The sequence below is a fragment of the Centruroides sculpturatus genome, unplaced genomic scaffold (assembly GCF_000671375.1).
Source record: "Centruroides sculpturatus isolate CEXI.00-Female unplaced genomic scaffold, Cexi_2.0 scaffold158, whole genome shotgun sequence".
Taxonomy (NCBI): Eukaryota; Metazoa; Arthropoda; class Arachnida; order Scorpiones; family Buthidae; genus Centruroides; species Centruroides sculpturatus.
In genome coordinates, this window is record NW_019384347.1 from 627,996 (window position 1) to 645,012 (window position 17,017).

The 17,017-nt window shown below is 31.8% G+C and overlaps 1 protein-coding gene across 1 annotated transcript in view; it reads left to right on the forward strand.

Moving 5' to 3' along the window:
- Positions 1-13,047: 13,047 nt before the first annotated feature.
- The window catches only part of LOC111636275 (transient receptor potential cation channel trpm-like), a 53,989-nt gene continuing 50,019 nt past the window's right edge, over positions 13,048-17,017 (forward strand). The window contains exons 1-6 of the mRNA XM_023381484.1: positions 13,048-13,104; positions 14,315-14,545; positions 14,617-14,830; positions 14,892-15,019; positions 15,133-15,304; positions 15,373-15,565. Of these exons, the coding sequence (XP_023237252.1) occupies positions 13,048-13,104; positions 14,315-14,545; positions 14,617-14,830; positions 14,892-15,019; positions 15,133-15,304; positions 15,373-15,565 (995 nt within the window). The remainder of the gene's footprint in view (positions 13,105-14,314; positions 14,546-14,616; positions 14,831-14,891; positions 15,020-15,132; positions 15,305-15,372; positions 15,566-17,017) is intronic.

Sequence of the window (17,017 nt, forward strand, 5' to 3'; positions counted from 1 at the left end):
TTCGCGCCTCGCTCGGACGGCTGGCCACGTGGAGTTTTCCGGGTTTTCTCCACGTTTGTAACGCCTAAATAGGGGACAGTTTCCCTTAAAAACACCTCCCGGAAAAAGACCTTTGACTTAAACAACATACTGAAACATTTGTATACATATACTGTATAATATCCACTATTATAAGTTACGTGTATTAAAAGTTACGGGCAATTGAAGCTTTGAGTTCGTTCAGGCTGTTTCCGACGAGAATGCAATAATTAGAATATTTTGTCTGTTTATTTTGTTAAATGTTCGAATTATTGACCATTCCTTTTTCTAAATATTCTTCATTCTTTCAACAGTCATTCTTTTGATAAAATTCTGTCCAACTCGGCATGACATTTCGATAATCGTTATAGCAAAATTTTGACGTATTCTGTTTCGTGTCTTTTCTGGTAACAGGTGATAGGAATATAATATTTTACTTGACGTATCCCCATATAAAGTAATTGCGAGGTGTGAGATCGACATTGAACAAGTTCTCCACGTCACTATTTTTTATTTATTTTTTGAGAAATTTAAATTAACAATTTTTTCTCTACTTTATAGCGCTCTCTGGAGACGATTAATATTATTACGATATACAAAACTGTATTTCTAGATTTTCTACAGTGTGCAGAGCTAAAAATCTGTAAAGGTAACATTTTGTAACAAAAATGAATCTGCCCGGGGATTTTTTTTTTAAATTTGGTAAATTGAAAACGTGGTAACTCCTGAATAAAATCTTAGTCCCCAGATTATAAAAGGCGTGCATCAATTCTGGCATCATTTTTTGCTTTTTAGTGGTAGCATTTATGGTATTTGTGCTCAGCGGAGGATTAAGCGGTAAGCGGCCGCTTAGGGCCCTGAAGGAGCCCCCGAGGTTTTTAAAATGCTACTGAAAAAAAGGGATTCCGAAAACGCAGAAGATATAGATAGTCCAGAAAGACTCTTCGATATAGATATCGAAGTAATAAATGATATAGCTTCACGGTCGACAAAATTAACAGATGCTATTATTGACTATATTCTTAAAATCAAACCAAGAAGTATTAGGAATACAGAAAATTTCAAATCTATACTAATATTATAAAAAGGTAAAGTTTGTAAGTTTGGATGTAGGAGGTAATCTCCGAAACTACTCATCCGATTTCAAAAATTCTTTCACCAATATTTAGAATGGACCTTCAGGGTGGACATAGGCTGTATATTATTTCGTTAAACATTCATATAAATTAAAAGATATCATCTAGGTAAGCGTTATATTTTTGGTGTCAGTGGGTGGCGACGAGCAAGACGCGTACGTATACGAGAAAAGTAACCGCGCGGCGCAGTGCACGTGTTCGAACTTGTAGTATATGAAGTTGACACGGGAAACGCATGCACATAAGTTCGCTTTATTCGAACTCTTAATCGCTTTATTCGAACTCTTAATTCAAAGCATAAAGTCGAATATTATGAAGATAGAATCGAATATTATCGAATATTATACTGTAACTCTAAATTCAAGCATAAAATCGAATATTAAGATTAATCTTAATATTCGATTTTATGCTTGAATTTATATTTATAAATGATTCGAGAAGATCCAACTTATTTTTCGAATTTAGTAAACTAGAAAAAGAACCCAGAAGGGGTTACGAAAACCAGAGCCGTAACTAGCCATTCCTGTGACCTGTGCAAGAATTTGCATTTAGGCCCCTTAATTTATTTGGTTTGGGAAAATAATAAAACAAATATATTACAATAGATTTTTAATAAGATTTATTTTAATTGAACTTTTCTGGCTTTCATTTCAGCAAATTCATTAATTACATAATCATAATTAATATTTTTAATGATAATGTATTCTATTGAAATAATAGAAATGTTGGACAATCGTTCTTCCCCGATAGTTAAACTTAATAAATTTTTTATTAATTTTAACTTGCTAAAACTTCTCTCGCACGAAGCAATAGAAACGGGAAGAGTTGGAAATATTCGAAGAGTGACATTGATATTTGAGTAACACTCAATTAAACCAAAATCATGAAGAGCCTGTAGAATATTAAGCGGAGATGCAGTTTCTATATTTTGTATAAGAGTCGTTACTACAAAATTAAAATTTTCGATTTTACTTCTGAATTCGTACTTTTTTAAATCTTTGCTATATTTAATAAACGGGTTGTGTTGTCGCAAACGAGGCATCTCTCTCTGACTCAACTGCTTCCATATGTCGTTTATTGTTACCGCTCGGCAGTCCAGACGGCAAGGGAGACGATGACGATATATATCACATATTATCGTTCATTTAGTTTTTTAAATTTCTTCCTCCCCTCGGCCCCCACATACTAAATTTCACCTCTTTAGGTTAACGGTTTGTTCTGGGTGATGATGAATCAGTGACTCAGTCAGTTAGGACAAGTAATTTTATATATTTGGATAATTATATTATTGTTAATTGTTTTTAACACAAGTATTATGTGTACAACTTTTCTTGTATTATATCAATAAATTTGTTTTGTAATAAAGCCTTTCTACGATTTGGAAATTTGTTGTTTATTCAGTAGCGACAAAGTAGCGACTTTTCAAAATATCTGTGGCGAAATCAGCGACTTTTATTTTAAAATGTAGCGACATTTATTTACGAACGGTTAGGAACACTGCAAGGAAAGCGCGTGTTCAAATAAAGCACGTAATTTTGACGAAGATATGATTTTTGTTTTATAACGTTTTTACAGGTTGTAATGTCAATTTGTCTCTTAACAAATAAAAATTTTAATAACCTAAGTTATAAAAGCGTGCGTACTTAAATATTTTTCGAAATATTACCATCTAATTTCTCCTTAACTATCTAAGTAAGATTAACATCATATTCAATAGTTCAGTAATTGATATAAAATAATTTTTAAAAAAATTGAATCCGTGGCGTTTCCGAGTAGGCACTGGAAAAAATCAGAACCATTTTCTCTCTCGAAATATTCTTTCTCGAGATAGAGAACGTTCTCTAATACGATTGTACAACGCAAGTAGCATCCAGTCGTCCATATTGGATATAACGAAATCAAGGCAAAAGACGAAAGACGGGTCGAAAGATAACTATTCGCGCGCCTCTGAGAAACGAGAGAAAAAGTTGTCCAGAATCGCGTTTGGAGAGACGCGATGATCTCTCGAAACGTAAACAAATGATTAGCCAATCAGCGAGCGGCTTGTGAGAGACGAGAGACCAGAGACAACGACCAGAATATGGCCCCAGATCAACCCGGTAAGCTGGTAAAGTCATGCTTACTTTTTTCTTACTATCTTATTTGATAAGCAAGTTCCTTTGTTAATGGAATTCCTCCGGAAAGGACAATCAGCGCACCCGTGTACTGTGACACACTGCCGTTTGAGAACAGCAGTCAAAAACATGCGGCGCAGTTTGCTCAGCAGAGGCATCATTCCGCTCCACGATAATGCCCGCTCCATGTTATCAAGATCACAGCAGAATTGTTTGCCGAATTTGGTTGGGGAGTGCTTGACCACCTGCCTACAATCCGGACTTGAGCTTTTGCAATTTTCACCATTTCAATCCTCTGAAGAAACACCTCAAATAACACCACTATAAAGGCACCTTTTCATTTGATTGTACCTTAAACAATAAATGAAATTTGGATTTTTAAAACATTTGTTTCGAGTAAATAAAAATGAACAAATACAGTACTTGAATTTATATTATTATTATTCTGATATAGCCAATTTCTAACTACAGTCGACTCCCTATAACGCGGTAGATACGTTCCGCTTTATAAGAATTTCGCGTTGTAGGAATCCTCAAATACATGAGCCAATCACAGCCCGGCACGTGTGCAGTTTACGGACTATGGCTGTTTGAAAGGTTTTCTTCCATAAAATTAATCGATTCTAGACTAATTTCACTCAACATTTTCAAAACACTTATAATTTTTTGGTAATAATCCGTATAAACTATGCTATAAACAAAAAATTGTAGGATTACTTACCGAGTGTACACCGTTCGACGACGCCATTGCTTAACCTTGTTTTCGTCGCGGAGCGGCGCTCCGCGACCCCTTAACCCCTTAAGGAATGACAAAAGTTTTCTGAAAAGTTATTTTTTTGCGAAAAATTCGCTGAACTTTGGAGACATCATTAATAGAAATAATTTTTATGGCCGTTGAATAAGAAATGTTTTTCACAAGAAATGTATAAAATTACAGTACTGTATTAGACTTACAGTATCTAATTTAAGCCTATATATTGTACAGACGATAGTAAACTCAACTTACCCGCCTAAACTCTCCGTAGCGTGTAATTAGTTCAGCTGCTCGTCCACTATTGGTCCAGATTCGACCAATCTTGTCGCGACACGAGTCGGTGATGACGTTTTACCGCATTTTACGAGTCTCTTTTAGCGACTTTATACGAATACGGTCGCAATTTTTTCGCCGCGATATACGAATCCGTATTATATGAACACGCATTATAGGGGAGTCTACTGTATAATATTTCACACAGATTTGTGAGACCAATAACAAACAATGCATGATAACTTTATAAGTTCGAGTAGTAAGATCTTAGAAAAAGTTTGATATCCTCCTCGGGGAAAAACTTAAACTAAAATCATGTTGGTAGAAGTTTCACATATTTTATCACGTAAACACAAATCATGATTATATTAAGATGATGACAGAACCGTTGCTTACGAGATAAGGCAGATGCTATCGTATTTCGAGAATGCGCAGGAGGACAAAACAGTTTCTCGCGGTGGCCGGCAGGGGCGTTACTACACCCCTAAGCCTGAGTGTTGCTTACGGATAGAAAAAGCTCCCTAGTGTATTTTACATTTCGTACATTTTGTTGCTTATGAGCAACGTTCGTATATGTTTATTCTGATTTATACGAGAGAAAATGTGCAACGGAATTACGTACTAAATATATTTGCAATCCACTCGTTTATGGAAAACACAAGTGAAAGGAAATATTACTCCCTTGAAAAGCGTTATTTTATGAAACAATGCCTTTGTCAACTGGTGCTCCCGTTTTATATACTTAATCTCTGTAAAATGAAATGTCTTGTTTATCATAGCATATTATTCAATATAACAAATGTGTACTGTTTAATAAATTCTTTCGAACATGTAGACCAGTGTTTCTCAACGGGGGCGATATCGCCCCCATGTGGGCGTTTTTCCATGATGAGAGGTGATTAGTAACAATTTATATTTTGAAGGCGAAAAACAATTTTCTGGGCGATATAGTAAAACATTATATTAAGAATAATTAGATATTTTATTCGTTATATCATACAATAATTAAACAAATAACATTATACTAGTCACTAGTCTATTCAATGCAGTATGAATTTGGCGTTAGTCTTGACCCTCAGCATCGAAATTTTGAAGTAAAGGGGTCTTATTTTACGTAACGGTTTTATTGAGGGGGCGATGATTCGTTATAGGTTGAGAAACACTGATGTAGACAAAAACTAGAACAACAAAAATATATACACTATAATTCAGTCTTTGAAAAATATCTGGATATCATCAGTTTTTCTTAGGTTCTACACTCGCAAAACCTTTCTGCTCAGTGGTTTATTTTGTAATTTCTTTACTGGCTGGAGTTTCTCAAAGCTTTCCCAAAATTATCAAGTAGTGGATTTGGATACGGCTGTTCTGTTTTCATTTGCGTCATCCTCTTCCTGATCAATACTAATTTTCACACTAGTTAAATACCTACTTGTAGACGGTGTATATCTCTTTTTGGGCAAATTTCTGGGTTCAGGCTCCTTTCTTTTCAATCTTTCTGATATTCCTCAAAAACAGATGGCACATAGCTAGGTAAAAGCTTTTTTCGTGTTATGCTAACACTATAATTTGTGGGGAGAAAATGTCGACTACAAACTCCAGATGTTTCGGAATGAATCCAAGAACTGCCTTTTTTCTCACCCTCCCTTTTTATACTTAAGAGCCACTGTGTTTTCAACTGTGCTTCAGAAGGGAACTCATTTAAAGCAACACCTTTCGTATGTCCATTGCTTTTACACAATGGCACGCAGCAATAAACCATGCTCTGAAAAGGATCGAAATTTCTTTTATAATAAAAGAAATAATGCGGAATAAAAAATACCTAGGAATGCTATTAAATTTGTCAATTTCCTTTCGCATGGGTGAAAGTTTATAAACAAAATATATAAAGGTTACCTTAAATTTCAATGGATTTCACAGAACTTTAGCCAGGGAATACTGCCTTAGCTGGCATGCGTCCGTCTCCTTGAATGGCGATGTAGAGACAAAATTTGGCAACACTAAAGATCCATTTACACACAACAGTGACGTGCCGGCACAGTGCAGTGAATTTTTGCCTGTGGGAAATCGTTGACCTAATTTTAAACCACCCTGTCCAGACTCGTCCGTCACAGTGCTATGCGATGGCAGTGGCGTGACCGTACCGTGAAAGTACTGTGACGGGAACGATATTTTCACTGACGGTAAATTTTGTTTTCCAATGGATGACGAAAATTGAAGTGGTGCATCAACACCCTGTTCTATTTGATTTAGCTCATTCGAAATATATGGACATTGTAATGTAAGGGTACAAAATGAATATTTTCTCTGTTTTGTTTAATAAAATATGAAATGCATGTTGGGGCATTCGAAAATATTCAGAAAATATAGATTCATCATCTCAATTATTTATAAAGAGTATGAAACTCCCATTCTGTTGATATTTTTTGTCCATGCTTGATGTACCCACTTGCGGCGCTTTCTTGATCGCATTTCTTTTTCTTCTTCATCCAAACATATAGCTATCGTAGCCATTTCATCCTCGGAGAAGTCCATGACCACTCACTGACAGCACGGTCACGTCACTGTTGTGTGTAAATATGTACTCGTCACCAGGGGCGCCGCTAGCTATTTGAACGCCCGTGTGCAATACCGATTATGCTGCCCCCTGTTTAACTACGACTACCTAGGCTGAGCTTGCCAGTAAGGCTCTTTAGTGTTGTCTCATAAGGGAGTGAAAAAGGAAAAGAAATACTTTATAAAGAAAAAGTATTTATTATTACTAAGTTATTTTTGTTTACTTAAGTGTAAAACCATATAAATATTTATTTTACAGAAATTTAACTCTTCTTGCCTTTATCTTTGCGAAATCTGCTATCAATTTTCTTGTATCCAAGCTAAGATTTCGTGTTCAATTGAAACTATAGCTAAATTACTTAGTCTTTGCTGGTACAATGTTGATCTTAAATAGTTTTTTATAATTTTCAACTTTGAAAAAACCTTTCACCAAATGCAACTGTAACCGGCAATGTAAGTAATATTCTTAATTTTATTGCTGTGTTAGGAAATGTTGATATTAAGTCATTAGTAAAAAGATATTGTAATAGGGTTTGTGGATCATTAGACTGGTTTTCTGGAAAATGCAACTTTAAAGTATAGATTTCAATCATACAAATCAATACCGTCAATGTCTGTTTCACTACTCGAATCGTCTTTAAGCTTCAGATTTAAATGCTAACCCAGTTAAAATATGATTAATTATACTTAGACCCATGTCAGAAAAATTATTAACAAAATAATTGCAATTTGATGTGCGATAGAACTGTTCGAATGCGTACAAATACAAATTGAGAAGGAACTCTGTGGGGATTCCCTGTTATCGCCAGTCCTATCAACTTCTGTCATAGAGCACGACTATCGCTTTCGGGCGCCGCCGGATGCTTCAACCCGGACAGACGTTTCGCATTGCATCTTAATTCTGATAGATGCCAATAGAGGCGCTTTAACGCTATAATATAAATAAGAATATAATAATTGCGCGCCGGTCAGAATTTTTTTCTCCATGCGAAGACATATGCTATAAGTAGGGTGGGTATTATGACAATGACTTTGAATTTTACGTAACCGATCGCTCGATTTGCCGCTCCCTGGACGTGCCGCCCGCGTGCGGTGCACGCCTTCCACGCCCGCTTACGGCGGGCCTGCTCGTCACTGTGCCGTGATCGACGTCATTGTCATCAAACGGTCACTGTGCCGGCACGTCACTGTTGTGTGTAAATGGACCCTAAAGGATCCTCTTTTCGAAGCGAAAACTTCTGAATGCGAGCGCCTCTCCGTTATCTCGTAAGCAATGGACAGAATGTATCAATAAAATTCCATATCACTAAAACTAAAGAAAGCGAAAAAAATCGAAATTGTTCAAATGTTTTCATTTTCAGAAAATATATTTATTCATACTTCATCTTATTATAAATAGTTATTTTTAATTCTTTCGTTATAAAATTTTGCTATGATATATTCTCTAAATTAAAAGTAAAAATGTTCCAATCTACAGTAGTATTTCCATGTAGATTCCACATATAACAATAAATATGCGTTGAAAACAAATAGCAAGTAATCTACAATAATATGATTTAATTTCCTTTTAGAATTGTATCAAGAATAACATATAACATATATAATATGAAACATTCATCAGACGGAGGCATGCAGAGTCAACGTTTAAATTTTCAGTCGGTTTTCATCCGCTAGAGGTTCCGTATGATGGAAGCATTTGTTTTCGATTGGTCGTAGAGCGGAGATGTCGGCATTTCTGCAAGGCATTTTTCTCTCTTATTTCAATTTTTATATTATTTTTAAAATACGAAACAGTAACAGGAAGATATATAATCTCCTTGGGTAAACTTTTTTTTTTTACAAATGTAATTATTTTATTATAAGTAGATAAGTTATTTTGTATTTAATCGTAAAACATAATATTGCCGTTAAAATTTTTATATTATTTAATATTAGTTAAGCTTTCTATTCTTCCGTATAGAATTTACAAATAAATTTTAAAGCTATTATTGTCGTCAGTTTAAAGAAGAGCGGCGAATCAAATCGGAGAGAAGACGGGTCAAATCACGTGACTAGCATTGACCTATAAGAAACCGGAAATCGAGCTAATAAATAAATTCGTTCAGAGATCAGCTGTATATCTCCGTATGAACCAGGGGAAGAAGAATATAATAGATCAGCTGTATATGATGATTGCATGAATTCTTAGCGAAATCGAATTCAGTCAAGAGAAACTTAAATTTTAAAATTAAAAAATTTCAAATATATATCCAACTGCTTTAATTAAAGTACTCTATATATTTACAGTATTTAAATTAAAACTATATAAGAAATTGTCTTTATAAAGTAATATATGAATTTATCTATATTTTTTACTTACTTTATAAAAGAATCGGATTTCTTTTTAAACACATTTATTATATATATATATATATATACGTCGTTTCTATTAAACTAAGGATGTTCCTAATGATTTATCCCAAATGAGTATAGCGAGTTCTCATTTATCTTAGTGGAAATAACTGTCCACATTTCCTGCAATCTATTGCATTTGCTGATCATTCTATGATATTTGACCAATTTCTTGGTCTTTCATTTAACTTTCTCATTTTCAGAGATTTTCTTGGAGAATTTTTCTTCTACCTACATTATTTGTATAGTTAAAAAATAAATAAATATTTCTATTAGCTCAGTAAATATTAAAAATTAAAAATGTATGAAATGTAAAAATTAATCAGAGTAATTGAAGAAATAGAATCATAAATAATAATANGTGTTAAATTTTATTATAAAAGTTCAATACACAAGGAATTGTATATATACATTAAATGTAAATAAGTCAATAGCTGATAGTGATTTTATAGGCATTTTTATATTGTGCTTTTTATTTTGTGATATCTGCTTGATTTTTCTGCATGAAGATTGTTAGAAATATGACTACCATATTTACTCGCATATAAGACAACCTCACATCTAAGACAAGGTGTGACTTTAAAGATCAAAATAAAGAAAATTAGATTTATTAATACAATTCTAATTTTATTTCGCTTAATCACAAGTAAAATATCAAATGAATGTAAATGCACACATTGTCCCACAAAAATTACTGGCATTTTAAACTTTAAGGAAAAATCTTGTAAAATCAACAATATAATTTGTTCATGTAAAGCTGGACAATGTTAAGAATTGGCAAAAAAGGTTCCCCAGCCGATTACACTTATGAGTTTCTCTGAATTCTGATTTCCGAATAATCATCTGTTTTCACATGGGAATGGATTAAAACTTATAAAGTTATATCATGCTCCCATGTGATTTTGGAATTTCAACCTGAAATTCAATTCAAAAGCTTTGCTTTTCCTATTGCTATTCATCTTTACTGCTGACAATATACAAGAATGATTCAAATGACCCAGATAAAATACTTATTTTTTAAATACAAGAGGGTAAGGCCCTGTACACACTAGGTGTTTTTCAACGCACGTTTAACGCCGAGCTAACGCGCGTTAGCTCGGCGTTCGACGAGCGTTAGTTCGGTGTTTAGCACTGGCTCAGTTTGGAAATGGACGAGAAAGTAATTGATTGTGTGTGCTCCTCCATCGTCGCTATAAGGCAGCACATATATCTCAAAGCGCCCATAAAGTGCCCGCAAAACGTGCGTTTTAACAAAAATCTATAAACGCGCGTTTAACGCGCGCTTGGCGTTTGAGTGTGTACGGCTACATAGAACTCTTGGTTCTTTAAAACGCGCGTTGAAAAACGCCTAGTGTGTACAGGGCCTAAGCATCTGGTAAAAAATGCAAATACACAGTTCACAAAATTTTTTGCGAAAATGCAAAGAATCTTTTGCTTGCATGTATAAGACAACCTAGGAATTTGAAGCTGTGATAAATGAATAAAAACCTCTTCTTATATGAAAGTAAATACAGTATATATCCCCAGATTTACTTTTCAAATTAATTTATTTTATTCTCAATATATGTCCATTTCTTTTATTTAAAAGAGTAGACTACATTTGATAAGTGAAGTGAATTATATTAAGCAGAGAAAAAAGAATACAGTAGAACCTCGAAAACTCGTCCCTCGATAACTTAGCACTCCGGATAACTGGTCCACACCTTGGCAGGGAGAAAAAATCCTTAGTTAATTAATTTTCATTATAGACAGCTTTATAAAAGTATAAAAGCTCTCATAAAGTATTTTTCTGAGGTCTGTCTTATCAGGTAAATTACTGTACACAGTGTATTCATTAATTTTCATTTTCATGTAGTGGCTCTATGCCTTCATAAAGGACGTACTTTTCCTTTGTTTAAGGGTATTTGGGCAGTTTATTCTCTGTTATATTCTGTACAAGTAAATACTGTACAAGTACAGTACAGTATTTTCTGAGGAAATACTCGTACTTATTTTTTTTAACCCCATTCCCGATAACTCGGCATTTTCACAAACTCGGCCACCCTTCGGTCCACATTAGGTCGAGTTTTCGAGGTTCTACTGTACAAGTTTATTATTGATTTGTATTATTTTAGTAAAATGTTTATTTATTAATAACTAATGTCTGTTTTAATATTTTTATTCATAATAAGTAGCTACTTTATAATGCATAAAATATATAATACAGTATTCTATATTATACTGATATGATTACATATATTTATGTTTACTTACTTTATACTGTACTAATAAAGTAATTTTGTTCTAATTATATTTTTTAAAAATATCTTTTTAATAGAATATTATTAATTTAATAAAATATCACATAGATTATAAAGTTTTATCAATATGAAGTTTATATGAATTTTCTCAAAATTATTTATTTTCCAAGATAAACATTTCTATTGATATATTTTTTAGAACTGATTGTAAAAGATAATACAAAGATAGATTATGAACTCAAAAAATTTATAAATTTTATAACAAAAAATTAGATAAAAAGGTTCAGTAGACTAATGTCTAGATAATTTTAATAATGTTTCATTATTTCAATTTACACATTTCAAATTAGTTCTAATGTAATTTTTTGGAAGATTTTTTACCATAAAATATGCCTATCTGCATCAAAATTAAAAATATATATTTTTAAATAATTTGTGTTAAGATATGGCCAGAAGATGATTTTTTTAAGATTATGGCATTTACATTATTATAACAATTCTGATAAATCCACTTAAAAATTGCTTTCTTAATATATTTAAAATGTGTACTAAAATATTTTATAATTGATTAAAATTTATGATTCATATGTATAATTATCTGTTATTGACAAAACATTTCTATAAAAATATAATATCCACAAGTTTCCAGAGAAAGTTCATGTGTTTCCCATACTGTGGTGCCACTGTCACTTCAATATTAAGATACTGCAAGAACTGCAGAACTACAGAATTGAGAATATAATTGATTTTGAAATTACTAACAAAAATTCATTCATAACACCCACTTTGTTAGTAATTGTAAGGGTTTTTATATTTTAAATTATAAAGAGAGTACTGTATTTTCAATCATTTTTACACAAGTTTAAATTTTTTATAATGTAAAGAAAAAACCTACTTGCATCATGAGGAAATATATTTTAAAACTGATAAAAATTTAAAGTAAAATTAAGAAAACCTAAATCCTATTTTTTTTTATTTTTTTGTTTCTATAAAAAATTGGCAAAATTGGCTTATGTAATTTTACTAATATTCCACTGTTATTATCTATCAAGAAATATTTATATTGCCATTTAATTTATAAAGTAATCCAAAACATTCATAGAATATCATAGAATTAAGTTTAATGCAAAATTTTCGGATTTTTGCATAGTTTCTTAAAACTACAAACTTGTATTTTCTAGTTTGTTCTCAGATGGACAGTTGTTTTTACAAATTAGTACTATAAAATTGTGGAATAATGACATGAGAGAATGGCCACCTTTGGAATATTCAGCTATATTTGAATTTCTTATTAATATCTGCCTATGATTACCAAGAAATGCTTAATTATAAGAGTTTTGACTCTTATAATTACTTTTAATTGATAAAGTAGGTGAGGAAATTTTAATTAATAAATTGTCACAAAACATTTGTGTCCTTAAGACAAATGTGTAGCCATCACAAACCTTATCTGCAAGTAATCATTCTGTATGGACTTGTGTGTCTAATGATGGCAAAGTTATTTATCTAGTTGAATGCACATGCATGGCTGGTTACTCATTCTCTTCTTAAATTTTCATCATGTGGAAATGAATGTAACTGGAATGGTTGAATACATGGACAATCTCGATACATCATGTTTTCATGTACAATACATCACATACAGCTTCAAACCACTTATACAGAACTCTCTGGCTATATGGCAGCCAACCACTACACAATATCTACCTGATAACCTGATATGATTTTATAAGGCATGTCACCAATGAAAAACTAAAAATTGCAGACTTACATTTACAACTAGCAGTATCTTAATGGCTGCTGAGACATACACCCTTGTGTGGCAGAATTCAAAAAAGCATTCTGAAACTTGTGGATAGATTATATATGACTAGTATGAAATATTTTATTGTTCCTTTATAGATTTTCAATACTTTCATTTGAAAGAATATCTAAATTAAATTAAAAATAAAGTTATCGCAATCTGTTCTATGGGTTCTAAAAAGGTCTTTTAATTTGTTTCCCATGGATCAGTTAGATTTGCATTGGGATGCAAACAGATGATAAGCAGTCAAGTTCAATATATCCAGACCAAATCACTCATTCCAGAAAATTCAATCTAGATTTGAACCTGAATTTCTCATAATGGCAAATGCATGCTGAAGTGACCATTAATTAATATAATTACCGTACTGTATTTTTATTTGATTGTTATAAAAATATAGTTAAGAAAAATATTGTATTAATTGAATTATTAACATATCTAAATCTTTTTCTAATGTTATTTCATATAACATAGAATTAAATTATAATACAGTAATACCCTGAACTTACGCGATAGGTGGGACCGAGCGATAACCGCGTAAGTCAGGGTATAATTTCGCAATTTATGTAAAATCCAAGTCGGATGTATGTAATAATAAATGTTCTCGTTAATCTTATCTCATCTTTTGATTCGTTCACGGTTACAAGAAATCATCACATAGAGTCTCTCAAGTCTCTATGTGATGATATAACAAATACAGAAATAAATAACACAAAATAAATTGTAGCTATGTGTCGATTCTGTGCGACACGTCCGAACATGTAAGCTGAACAATAGTGTGGGGGGAGTGAGTAATCAAGAGTTGCATGGTGCTCAAACAAAAGACGAATCGATGAGATTTGAAAATTGCGTAACTCCGGGTTCACTTAAGTCGAGGTAGTATAAGTCAAGGTATTACTGTATTTAGGAACTGTTAATTTAATTGAGTTATAAAAATATGTATAAAAACGAAAGGTGTCATAACTGAAGCTATCTGATATTTCTAATTTGTAATACTCTGTAGAAAAAGTATTATTGATGTAAGAAAATAGTTTGAAATTTGTTTTTGTAGATGTGGATGTGGCAGGAGTGCTTCCACACACATTGTTCAGACATTACAACCACAGCCGTCCTTAGTAGTACCTCCAAATTTCTGTAGTGATGATTCTTCCCAAACATCTGGTGATGAACATTGGAGTTCATCCAGGCACACAGCACTGAGCCCAACTGATGCCTATGGCATAATTGAATTTTTAGGAAGCCAGCATCCTTTAAAAGCCCGAGTAAGATTTTCATATTAATAATTAAATAAAATGTTGAAAATAGTATGATTTTATTAAGTTATATTTTTCAGTTCATTCGCCTAAGTTATGATACAAGACCAGAAGTTATTTTAAAACTGTTAACTAAACAATGGAATTTGCAATTGCCAAAACTACTTATTACAGTTCATGGAGGAAAAGCTAACTTTCAGCTTCAGCCAAAACTGAAATCAGTACTTCATAAAGGTTTAGTAAAAGCAGCAAAAACAACAAGAGCATGGATATTTACAGCTGGGACAAATACTGGTAAATTTACTTAATTTATGTAGTTATTGAACAGTTCAGAAGTATACTTTATATATTTTAGGTGTAATGAGACATGTTGGAGATGCATTACTTAATGAGCGGACACCTTGTCTAAGAAGTCGTGTGGTAACTATAGGTATAGCTCCTTGGGGAATTATTCAAGATCATCAGCAATTACTCAGAAAAAATGTATGAAAGTTGAGATTCTTACTTTATATAATTGGTTTTTTTATTAAAGTGTATAAAATAGTTTGATTAGTCAGAACAAAATATTAAAATATTGATATAAAAAAATTTTTAAGGTTGTAGTGCCATATTACAGTATTTCTTCTCCAAAGAGCCGATATGCTGTATTGAATAGCAATCACTCATATTTCCTATTGGTAGACAATGGTACAGTTGGAAGATATGGTGGTGAAATTTCATTGCGAAAAAGATTGGAGAAACACATTGCAAAACAAAAAATTTATGCTCGTAAGTTATATTTAATTATTTTATAATTTGATATTTTAATAAATCAAAGAGAGTCAATTGTTTCTTAGTCAATTCAGGTAGCAATATGGAAAGTGGTGGCATTCCAGTAGTATGTGTTATAGTTGAAGGTGGACTGAATACTATTCGAACTGTCTTAGAATATGTTACAGATTCTCCTCCAGTTCCTGTTGTTATTTGTGATGGAAGTGGGCGTGCTGCAGATTTACTTGCATTTGCTCACAAATATCTGCAAGATGACAAGTAATGTAATCCATTCATAATTTTGTTTTACTTTAAAGTGATATTCAGTATATTGATGTTATAAAAAGTAGAAATTTAATTAATGATTAAATATTGAAAGAAAAACAATTAACTATTTTTCAGTTCATCTGTAATACTATATTATTTCTTTTATTGGGATAAGAAATTTAAATTTTTATAATATATTTTTATTGTAAATTCTTTATCTTTATTGTAATATCTTTAATCATTAGTTCTTAATGTATTATATGATTATTTGTAAAATTATGACTATTTCAGTTTTTGACATTTATATAAATCTGTCTAAATTTATTTTGTATATCTTTAATCATTAGTTCTTAATGTATTTCTTAATACTGTATGTTCTTACTATGTTATATGTAAAAAGAATTGTCTTAAGTTTCAAATATTTATCTTTACTAAATATTTAGCAATTCTAACATTAAAACAATTAAACTGTTGAATAATTAATATATAATATCCAAGTTATAAAGTCAGCTCTTAACTTTTTAGTGACTATACAGTATATTCACTAAAAAAATCAAGATTCAAACATAAAATGCTCTTTGAATTTAGATGGAGATTCTAAACAGAAAAAATATTTTTGTATTTTATGAAAATTGTTAAAGCATGGACTTAGGAGAAAATTAGATTATTTCAAATCCAAATTAATAAACAATTAAAGAAAGAAAATACTGTATATATGTTTAAGAATTCTTAATTATTTTATGCAATTATTGAAATTTTTCATTCAAAATATTAAGTTAAACTTGATATATAACAGAATATTTAATGATTAAGCCCTATATAAAATTTCAAAGGTTTTCAATATTTCTGTGCACTATCAGGATTTAAATGAATATTAATTATAAAAGGCAAAATATCAATATTTTCAGAGTTAATGAGGGGATGCCAAGGCTGCAGCACTGAAGTCCAAACCTGTACAGATGTCAAGACCAGAATCTGTATAATAAAATTTTACTTACTAAGTCTAGTATGTACATCAAGGTCTTGTCTTACAACAGTAGGAATGAATTCGTGTTTTTATAGATGACAAATAATTAGGTTAATCCTTGGATGCACAGGAGTAATTATGACTATTAATGCACATGCTGGCTATTTTTATTATAAAATGTATTATGGAGTAAAAGTAATGATAAAAAAACTTAGAAGCAATTTTCTGCAGAAAAGATTATCAAGATGAAATGAAAGAATGAGGACACAAAGAAAGCAGAAAAAAGCTGTATGTGTACAGTATGCAAGTTGTGTAAAAGTAAAACTGCCACTGAGATGTTCAATACTATCTAACAAAATCAAAACCATAATGGGAGGGTAGTAAATGCTGTTTCTTTTACATCATACCTGCTGACATGCAACCTCTGCATAAAACAAAACTATACTAAAATTTCAAGTGCAGAAAAAGAGAATGCAATAAACTGAGAATGTCATGTC